This window comes from Raphanus sativus, chromosome 8 (assembly GCF_000801105.2).
Source record: "Raphanus sativus cultivar WK10039 chromosome 8, ASM80110v3, whole genome shotgun sequence".
NCBI lineage: Eukaryota > Viridiplantae > Streptophyta > Magnoliopsida > Brassicales > Brassicaceae > Raphanus > Raphanus sativus.
Genome location: NC_079518.1, coordinates 4,333,334 through 4,345,310, shown reverse-complemented (window position 1 = coordinate 4,345,310; position 11,977 = coordinate 4,333,334). Strand labels below are relative to the sequence as shown.

General features: G+C 30.7%; 1 protein-coding gene across 1 annotated transcript; it reads right to left on the bottom strand.

The window, feature by feature from the left end:
* Positions 1-5,356: 5,356 nt before the first annotated feature.
* On the bottom strand, positions 5,357-11,977 carry LOC108819738 (wall-associated receptor kinase-like 17). The gene is made up of 3 exons (XM_056992405.1): positions 11,044-11,977; positions 10,786-10,935; positions 5,357-6,604 (listed from the first exon to the last, which is right to left on the bottom strand). The coding sequence occupies exons 1-3, from the start codon at positions 11,975-11,977 to the stop codon at positions 5,448-5,450; spliced, it is 2,241 nt and encodes a 746-aa protein (XP_056848385.1). The 3' UTR covers positions 5,357-5,447.

The window sequence follows — 11,977 nt, the reverse complement described above, 5'->3', positions numbered from 1 at the left end:
TACATGCTAAAAAAAGGTAGTTAATGACAAAATAATCAAATCATAATTGACCGTTACTAATTATTATAACATGGCCATTACCATACTTCAATAGGCAATTAAAGATAACACACCAAAATCTGCTCCGGTTGTGATATATCGAGAGAAGACCTGAAGAACAACTGAGAAGAAAGCCCGGGTTGACCTCAAAAGACATTGTGTACCATTAAACCCTGCGAGCCCATCAGCTGCGAGGAAATTGGCTAGATCAGAAGAATCCAAGAGGAAAATGTATGATACACTTTTCTGAGGATCTAGTTCCTATAGAATCTCAAAGATTGAAAGTTAATTCGACATAAAGAACTTAACTCTTTTTTATTAGCTTTAGAAAACTCAATCAAAAACTAAAGTTCACAGTTTTGGCGGGAAGAACTTGATTTTGCGGTTTTGGTGATAAAACTCGATTTTTCAATTTTGATTTGATTTTGCGGTTTTGATGGAGAAACTCAATTTTAAGGTTTTGGCGAGAAAATTCGATTTTACGGTTTTGGCGGAAAAAACTCGATTTTCCGGTTTTGGCGGGAAAACTTGAATTTACGGTTTTGGCGGGAAAACTCGATTTTACGATTTTGACGGAAAACTCAACCTTACGGTTTTGGCGGAAAAACTCAATTTTACGGTTTTGACGGGAAAACGTGATTTTATGGATTTTTGAAAAAGGTTAAAGTTTAATAAGAAATAACGTATAATATGTATTTAGTTGATAAATTGTGTGTCTACAAAAAATTAATGAAAAATTGGGTTACATTTAGTTGATTCAAATTGATTTTGATATATGATAAAATTAAATTAAAACTTGGATTAGTAATATCTATTAAAATTTTGGAGATTTTTTTATAGTTGATTTGAGTTTATGTTGGTTACAATTTTTTATTTGCTTGGTTATAGTTTTTTTTTGGGTTAGATTTAGTTTATTAAAATTAGTTATATACATGTGAAAAATTAATAAAATTTGGTGTAGGAAAATTGGTTTATAATTTTTTTTGAAGTTATTTTTTGTTTATATATTTGAATTAAGTGTAAGTTTGTGATAAATTTTTATTGGTTTGGTTATATATAACTCGTTACTAGGCCTGGGCAAAAGTCCCGAACCCGATCACCCGAACCGAACCCGGTCCGTTTAAGGTGGTATGGGTCGGTACCGGATCTGTGATAAAAACCGAATGGACCTGATTTATTGAGAATGTCGGGTGTCAGGTCGGAGCGGGTAAAACCCGAGAGACCTAATGGTTACACCCGAAACCCGAGCATTGTTAACCCTAACCCCTCTTTTCCCTGTCGATACTCAAAAATCGATTTCTCTTGATCTTCAAGGAGAGAATCATGAAACCTTTCCTAAATCTCGATCTCCCAAGATATTCTCACCGAATTATTTCCTATCTCCGATTATCGTATCACATCTCCAACTGTTTTCTCACATCGTATCCGATTCTCTTCCTCGATTTGAAACCGAAACCCTTAGTCTAAGATACTATATATACTTCTGCTATCATCATCGTCTCCTCCATCACATAACTCGAGTAATCAAGCAAAGGTACTCCTCCTTTTACAGAGTACTCGATGCTTGTTTCAAATTTTTTTCTTGCTTTCAGGTTTTGCGTTTTCTTTGAAATGTTAAGATAGAAAGTTTTCTGTTTTGTTTCATATTAATCAAACATTCACGAGTAATAGGTTCTGTTTTTATCTTGCTTTCTGTTTTGTTTCATGAACTTACGGTTTATGTTTTAACATCTAGTAATCAAGCATCAAGCTAGTTTTATCTTGCTTTCTGTTTTGTAGTAATCAAACATCAAGCATCATAAAACTTTTTATGAACTTACGGTTCTGTTTTGTTTTGTAGTAATCAAGCATCAAACATTTCTTTTGATGTCACTGATGGTTTTGTCTCATGTTTTGTTTCATTTGTTCATGATTCATGAACTTACGGTTTTGTCTCAAGAACAAACATCACTAGTAAACTATTTTTGTTTTACGGATATATATGTTTCTACATGTAGCAATGAGCTGTTTTGTTTTACGGATATTGTGTGTTTCTTTTGATGTCACTAATGGTAATTTTGTTTCTCATTCTCTTGCAGATGGTTTCCTCATCCTCCCGAATCCCACAGACTGTTGAGCAATCCATGGACGTTGATGTTCAAGTTCAAGGAGTCGAGAACCAACGAACTCAAGACCGAGGGAAGGCCATTGCTGTTGATGCAACTTCTGGTGTCTCTTCTCAGTCAAAGAAGGTGATGAAAGTCGTTGTGCCAAGGTCTGGTGTCTGGAAGCATTTCACCCGAACCAAGGAAGATCGGGACAGATGCATCTGCCACTATTGTCAGAAGATCTTCTCATGCGCTACCAAGTCAGGAACATCAAACCTCCAGAAGCATTTGTCCATCTGCAAAGAGTACCAAGCATGGATTACCAGTCAAGGCACGAGTAAGATGGAGATTAACACTGATGGCAATCTGAAGTCATCAAAAGTGGCAGAGGCTGTTTTCAGAGAGGCTTCAAATGAGTTGATTGTGCTAGGAGAACTTCCTCTTTCATTTATTGAAAGCTCTGCTTGGAAACACTTCTGCAGAAAGGTAATCAGTTTTAAATTTCCTTACCTTCTTTAATCTTATTTTTACATGAAAAGATACTAATCCATTAAGTCTACAAACTCATTTTATTCATTAATCTATTTGTTTGTATTGACCCATTAATTGGATACAAATAGATTAATGGATAAAATGAGTTTGTAGACTTAATGGAGTTTTCACACCAAGACTGGAAAAACAAAATTTCCCGCAAAAACTGCAAAATCAAGTTTTTTCCAAAACCGTAAAATCGAATTTTTACACCAAAACCGTCAATCAAGATTTCCCGTCAAAACTATAAAATTTTGTTTTCCTACAAAAATTGTATTTTTATGTCAACGGTAAAATATAGTTTATCCGTCAAAACTACAAATTTGTTTTCTTCCGCCAAATAGAAAATTTATATTTTCCATTAAGACCATAAATCCATGTTTTTCTAATGTCTAAACAATATTTTTCTTTTCAGCCAAAATCTATACTAATAAAGTTGAGTTTTTTTTATCTCCTTGGACATTCTCTTTTTAATAATTAAAATCTTTTCTCAACTTTATTTAATGTGTTTTGGTGTTAATTATGGTTAGGTGTTAGTTTATTTTTGTTATTGACAATTTATTACAATGATGTTTTAATTTTAGATTGGAAGTTTAATTTATTATGAATTTTATGTCTTGATTTTTTTTAGATTTCATAACTCTTATGTTACATATTTTTTTAAATATTTTAAACTATTTTTTAATATTTTTATGTCAAATAAAAATACAAAAATGGAAACTAAAGTTATGTATTTGCAAAAAAAAATTAAACATAAAATAGATACATATCCAAACTATTACTTTATGTTTGAAAACATTTAAAATATTAACTTTGGTTTTTATATATTTATTTTCGTAGTTAATATATTATTATATAATAAAACTAATTCATTTACTAAACCGCGGTTCACCCACGGTTGACCCAATGATCCAGAGACCCAATAAATCGTCCGGTTCAATGTCCGGGTCGGATGTCAAAATACCGGTTTATAGGGTTTCTTTGTATTTGATGTCGACGATGGAGAATGGAGCCTCTACGATTCTCCTTCTTTAACGCAATCGACGTAACCGTCATATAATAAATCTAGAAATTCCACTCATCCCACTCTAATAATGTTTAGTGATTGATGGTGATTCAAGTCCAAAAGACTAATATTTGGTCTATTGGTGTTGACACATAAACTCTATGGTATCTTCCCATGTTACACTGTGCAAGAAAACTAATAACTTCTCTGATGCATGCTATCCGCGTTTACATTTTAAAAAGCGTGAACATGATTAATATACTCTTAAAGCTTAACTAAAAAAAGAATCATTACTTCCAATCTGAGAGAAATTTAAAGACGTTGTCTGGTTGCTAAAGTTATTAAAATTGATGTAAACCACACACCACTCTCACCATTAATTATTTGCACCACACTAACCATTTATTGTGAAAACCATTACTAAATGCAACAAGTCAGCAAACCCGAATGTCACAGATAGTTAGAAATCGTCTTTCTCATGATTGTTATAGATGCTAACATATCATTTACTAATTAACAAATTGACCTTTTACTAGGAAGATTTGGTGAAATTGTTCCATTTCAGTTAAAATAGAAGTTATCCATTAAATAGAAGAGTTTAGGAACCATTTATATTTTTTAGATAAAAAACATATTTAGATTCATATTAATATTCGTTGATATTTCTAAATAAGAGTGGACAAACAAGAATTTCGTTATGAACATACACAAAATCTTCCATTATAACAAAACTAATATAGAAAATAATTTTATGTTTTTTATTTTTAGATACATCTTTTTGAGAGATCTTGAAACTAAAGTAACACATACAACTCGCACCTCTATATTTTAAAAGTCCACATGGAAATTTTAGAAATATATATTAGATACTCACCAATTATTTTACCAAAAATTGACACTTCGCCATTACTTTTTTATAAAATTTGAAACGTATTCCATCTTTCTATTATTTAAACTTAATATATTAGTCAAAGTTTTATAGTTCATATATAGTTATTTTAATAATTAATAATATAAGTATGTTCTCTATATAAAACATCAATTTTGTTTTATGTTTAAATTCCAACTAAATTAATTTTGTTATGACTATCGACTTTTTATTCTATTTTTATTAAATTGATTAGTAACAACCACTTATGCTATTACACTTTAAACTAAATAACTTCAAATAAATTAATGCACTACAGTTACTAACCACTATAAAAAAATCAGAAAATATCATTTTTAATATATTTTTATTTTCATATTTAACATATTTTATTTGTTAAGACCATATTATAATTTATAAATTTATGTAAAAGTATAACATACTAACCATATGTTATTCACTAGTTTAATATGTTTTTAATTGATTACCATTCAAACTATAATATTACTTTCAATGGGTAAAACATTAACTCATTAACTTAAATGGGTTAATCCATAACCCATATAAGCTCATATAAGCTCAAAACCATTTGGATATTGTTTGGTTTGGGTTGGTTTACCCATTTTGATACCCCTAATACATATTAATGAATAAAATGTTATAAATATATAATGATAAGTTCAATTTGATTTTTAAGCATAAATAACTGATTATAGTCATTAGTCACCAAATATCCGTAATATGATTATGTCCACAAACACTTAGCAATACAATATTCGAAATGAAAAGAAAAAGGAAGAATATTTAAAATCTCATAGTTAACAAACAACATCAGATAGTTTTTTTTTTTGATAGGTGCAACATCAGATAGTTGGGTCGTCGTTGAGGGTTCAGCATCATCGCACCACGCATAGCTTCACGAAAGTTCATATTGGGACGTTGAAGTTGAAGCGACGTCAATGCTCAGCGGTTCTTTGCCTCTGCTACTGCTAGCTTCAGCAACTTGTTCCTTGTCCTTGCCCGTGGTTTCGGTATCCGGATGGGAAAGAAAAGTACGTTCCAGCTCCAGTGAAATGAGTATCATCGTTGGGCGTTTCTCCCCCTCGAGATTCAGACACGAGCTCGCAATGTTGGCCATGGCAATGACTTGTTCGAGGTCACAATCGTTTCTGATACGAGGATCCAGAATGTCCAAAAGTCTATTCTCTTTCATTTCTTGGAGGAAGAGAGATGCTAAAGTGCTGTCTCCTTGGAAATATGGTCTTCTTCCAGTTACCAATTCAGCCAAAACTACTCCGTAGCTATACACGTCACTCTTTTCAGTGTATCTGCCGGACTGGTAGAATTGGGGGTCAACGTATCCAGGAGTACCCGAAACCACTGTCGTCATGTGGCTCATGTGGTCACCAGCTATCACTCTAGACGTACCGAAGTCTGCCAACTTTGCTCGGAATTTTTCGTCAAGCATGATGTTTGCGGACTTGATGTCTTTATGGAAAACGGGAGGCGAAGCAACAGAGTGAAGGTATGAGAGACCTCGGGCTATGTCTTTAGCAATATCAATTCTTACTTCCCATGTTAAGACCTGATCAGAACTTTCTTGTTGAAGACGCTGGAAGAGATTACCGTTGGGTATAAACTCGTATACCAGCAACGGCACCTTTGTCTCTAAACAGCAACCAAGAACTCTTACGATGTTCTGGTGGTTTAACTGAGACAAGATGATCAGTTCGTTTATGAACTCCCCAACTCTGTCTTCGTCCAAGACAGTGGATTTCTTAACTGCTACGATCCTTCCGTCAGTTAACATGCCTTTATACACAGTCCCTTGACCACCTCGGCCAAGCACCCTCCCCAAACTGAAGCCTTCTGTCGCTTTCTCTAACTCTTTTGAAGTGAATACCATTGTATTCTCTACAGAGTCTTCCCCTGAACTCAACTGCTGCTGTAGTAACATACCACCATTTCGCCTAAAACACTTTTCCCTGAGGTTCCTCTTTATGTGCTTTTTGATCAATTTGTATAGCCAAAAGGCTGCACCTATAAGCAACACGCCTGAACCTACGCCAACCCCTGCAAATTGCACCAAAGGAAAAGAGAATAAATTAATATATATATAGGAATTAATAAAAGATGAATAGGAATTAGTAGTAAATGCGAGGTATGAAAAAAAGATTTGAGGGTTAAAGACACAAAGGGAAAATTTGGAAAAATACATTTAATATGTAAATTGACTAAATTTCCAATATGAATACTAAAATTATTGAAATATAATTTTTGTTATAATATTATCTAAATATTTAAACTAAATAGATTTTTTGCTTATTTTATTTTTTCAAAACAATACCATTCAATCTACACAATATCATACTAAAACATATCTTATAGTTTCTTTTGAAAAAAAGCAAAATAATCACCATATTCTTCATATTTCTTTCTATTTTTTTTGGTTCTCCATTTTTTGAAGCATGTCTTCTATTTTCTATAGTATCTTTCCCTTTCTTTTCCATTCAATTTTATGTTGTATATTTTTTTCATTTTTCTAGTTCTCTATTTTGTGTCGTTTAACTTTCGGAGTGATAAATCTTGAAACAATCGCATATGCGATTGTAGAAAACGCAGTAGATTCAGTAAAATCTAATTTTGATGGACAAAAAATGTAGATAATCACCAAAAATCAGAAGTTGCTACTGAAAGAGCATAATATTTTTTCTTAGGTCTTACAACATTTGGAACATACGGAAACATTGATTCATCATAACACCACAATATCCAAGTATACAAATATGATTTGTTTATGTATTTGTTTTATTGACTTTGTAAACCATCGATCAGTTTCTTAATCGTGAGTGTTTTGTTTTACAAACTAAATTTAGCTATGCAATTTTAAATTATAAAACATCGACCTAATACATAGTGCTAAAAGTTTTGTGTAAGCAGTTTATGTAGATTTTAAATTATTTCAGAATTTTATTCATTTGGTATCTTAAATTACTGACATGTATTTATCTCAAATATATGATTATTTCAAAACAAAAATAATTTTTGTATTTAAATTGATTTTAAAAAAAATATATATATTAAACTAGGATAAAAAGGTCTTTTCATATTTAAGGAAGTATAATTTTCAAAAAGAGAAAATAAAAGTATATATTTCAAATTTCAAATCTCAAATAGGGTATTTTTCAAATTATCCCTTACAGAAATCATCAGTTTATAGAATTTATTTGGACAAAATATGATCAAATCAGGGTTCAATATTTTCTTCTTTCAATGACTTAAGTAACAACAATATATATATATATATATATATATATATATATATATATATATATATATATATATATATAATATGTTCTAATAGGATCTATGGCTATTTGAGTATTAACAAGTAACAACAACAAAACTAATGAAATACTAGTAAATATAATATATACCTATATATATGTGTCTATTATAGTACATCTTTTATTGGTATTATTAGTTTTTCAACTAATGTGCATTAATTTGTTGTTTCATAGAATTAATTAATGTGCATTTGTTGTAAATGGGGAAAACTAAGTAGATACAATATAATACATGCATTAATATCACTTACATTTTAAAAAAGTTATACTACTATCTATACTATTAATTTAGAGTACTACTTTTTACCTACTTAAAAATGTAGTCATTTAAGTTTAGATTTATTCACATCTTATTAGAATTAAATATAACATCCCCTATAATTCAGTTATACAGTATATATTCCACTTATGAATTATCTTATCTATTTATTTAGAAACTTAGTTTAGATCTTGTTATATTTCAGTTTTCTATTACTACTAATATCTCAAATCAAACAAAATAAATCAACTTTATTCACATACGTATTATGGTCTAACCATTTCTTTTTCATGATGTGACTAAACCTACTAACCAAAATCCTTTATTAATTGTTTTAAACATGGTTTTGATTTTTTAGATTATTTGTGGACATTTTCATGATCGAACAAAATTTTAATAGCCACTATGTATAAGCGACAGGGGTGCTTGAGTATTTATGAGAAAGAAACTATCTTATATTCTTAAAATCAAAATAAAGATGACCAATGCTCATATGCAAACAATCATATGCTTTGTTTATAATGTAAAATGTAATATGCTATTATATATTTCATATGTTGTAGATATTTGTTTATGATGTGAAATGTCATATATTTATTAATATATAATATAGACCAATTTTATTCAGATAAAATATATTTCCATCAGTCCAAATCGTTTTCAAAATAGGATATCAATAGTAGACTTGGTAACAAGATATTCTATATACTAAATCTAAACAATCAATTCAAGCAAAAATTTGAAAATATTTTTGGTTAAGAAATTACAATTTATTTAAATATTCTCCCTATATATGTTTATGAAACCGTTCCAAATTCGAATACTTCATTTAGTTAAGATAATGCATTCTTTTAACAAAATATATTAGCGATAGAGTTTCCTAAGAAATATTTTATATATATTTAGTTTTTTTTCGTGTGAGACATTTCAACCTCATTCATATTTTTTGGCCAATTTTAAGCTCGCATTCTTTAAAACTACGAACTAAAAGCTGATTACTATCTAAACTATTAAAACAGAAGTACAATTTGGAATTAACCCTAATTTTTCCCTAAAATTTACAATAGTATGCCAGTGACCTTAAATACCATTTATTTAAAACATTACTAAACCACCTTAATTAAATTGATAAACTTAATCGTATTCCTAAAATCAAGGATAGTTTCCATAACAACTTCTAAGCAATCACATGAATTAATATTCATTTACCTAACTTCCGATTTTTAAGCTGTTACATTTCCTAATCCAATATCAATTTTTATTGATTCCAATTTCCTTTTAAACCAATATATACCACATACCTATTTATTCCTTTTTTATGCCTCAAACCAAATGTAAGTCTTTTTAATGTTAGAAACACATTATGAATGGAATCACCACGTCACTTCTGCTACTGTTAAGTCATAATGACTCATTCAGTTTACCTGTATGAGGGTTTGTGTTTAGTAAAATGGATTAATATAAAGTCCAAAATAAAATGTATCTATATTATTAAAGCAGATTATTGTTTATAAATATGCCTCTGAAATTTTTAAATAATTATAAAAATTGCATGTACCTTTTTACAACATTATTTGTAACCAATAAAAAATTATTATTTTGCAATTACATTTTAAAGTATTTAATATAATTCAATTCTTAGCTTTTTTAAAAAATTTGTTTCCTAAATGTTTGCACAATATCTTTCCAAAAATCTTTCACATTATTAATTATTTGAAAGCATTTATTAAATGAAACCTCAAAATAAAATTAAGTTGAAATAACAAATGATTAAATCAACAAAATCATAATACAGATTTGAATTATCTCAAATCCTTAAAAATAGTTTCATTTAAAATAAAAACTAAATTTAATAAAATTATAGAAAATGTTTTGAAACGCACAAATGAAATTTTCAATACAAGAGTGTTGAAGATATAAAATATTTTATTTAAATTAAAAAAATCAGTGTAAAATAAGTTTAACTTCGGTTTAAATAAATAAAATCATATTACGGGTTAGAATTATTTAGAATCTTCTAAAATTTAGTCATATTGAAAATAAGTCATATAAGTAAATTTAAGATAAATTTCATAAAAAATTAAAATATATAATTTATCAAAAATCATAATTTTTATTACGTAAAATAATTTTCCAACAAAAAATATACCCGCCCTTTTTAAGGGCGGGTCAAAATCTAGTTCTAATTAAAACAGATGAGTCATATCTGAAACTCCCACTCTTTACATAATTAAGACAAAATGATGAAACTGTGAACTTGAATCATGTATTTTATGAGTTTAAATGACTAAATAGACAATAATAGTAATCTGGAGAAAAGTTTATACAAACCTTAACTTTTTAAGTTGAGAAACTAAACATTAAAAACAGAGATGATGTCAAAATTAGTAAACCAAAATTAAAAAAAGATAAAAAAAAATTGTAAAATAACCATTCAGAAATACTAATTTTATTTAAATAAGTTTTTAAAAAATCTGCGCTAACCGCCAGTTAAGAATCTAGTCTGTCTTTAAGGTGACCCTAGTATAATTGTAAAGGGTCTTGATAATTTTTAATTAATAATCATGCTGTGTTAACTCTAACAAAGTTTAAAACCTTAAAAAATGTCTAGCGAGTGAACTTCTAGTAAAGGAAAAAGTTGGAAATACGGTAGGTAACTGATTGACCTATATAAATTCGGTAGGATTTGTCCTCCTTGATCACGCATCGATAGCTTCCTGGAAGATTAAGACAAGTTTCGCCGCTAATGGGGCAATACTTGGGATCTCCAGCTTCGCGGATTGTACACTCATCTACATCTACATAAGAAAAGTCATGAAATTTTAATTATTCAGCTGATGATCTTAATTAAAGAGATTAATTTGCTATTTAAAAAAAAAAAATTAGTAGTGCTTCGAGAACCTGACCTTTGCATCCATCTACCTCGTACGGATTTCCCTTGTAACCATAGGTGCAGGCACATCCTAGATACCTGATCTTTTCTTTAAAGGGCGGCACGCTACAGTAGCAAGGTCTAGAGTGAACGTCATACAGTGTCAGTGGGTTTGTGTGACACCTCAAGGATTCTATAAACGACGTATTCGTCGTAAGAACTTCCCACTTTAGCTGGATAGTGGAATATTTCCTCTCGTGAAACAATTTAGGATCAGTTTTGTTACCCCAAGGCCGCGACGGTTGGTTAAACTGGTCGGTTAAGAAGGCGACTCTGCACCCTCCCCTTGATATATTGCCATCAATGCTCTCTATTTTCACACCAATTTTTTCACTGCTCTCTGTAGGTGTGCTTACGTTGCAACACTTGTAGCCAGAGCAGCCTGTTGTAAGCAGTGTTGTGAAAGGAGTAAAGTTTTCGAATACATGAGTGATATTGCAAGTAGAAATGCATCCGACAATTCGGTGTTCGACATGCGTCAATGTGACCTTGTTATTGCACCCAAAAGCCACGAGCATGTGATTGCCGCTGATGAGAAAAGGAGTTCCAGCCAAATCCAAAAGCTCTTGGGGCCTTTCTCCGCTGCTGCCGCTATTACACCCTATAGAATTTACGTTGGTTTTGATGCGGAGTGACCCAAAAGGAAAGTACTCATCTAAATCATCTTCGTGCTTTATTGGTCTCGGAAGATCTATTTGGACCACTTCCTTGTCGATCTTTGGCAGAAACGGGACAAATTTTTTGCATCTGACCTCGTACCAATCATTGTGGTAGCAACCGCGCCCGATTCCGAATGGAAACGGTATAGAAATATTTCCACAGTGCCTTTGGCAAGAACTTGAAACGGTGGGTTCTGCTGAAACAGATATCAGTAAAAGTAGCACACACAAGTGGCGTATAAGCCTCAT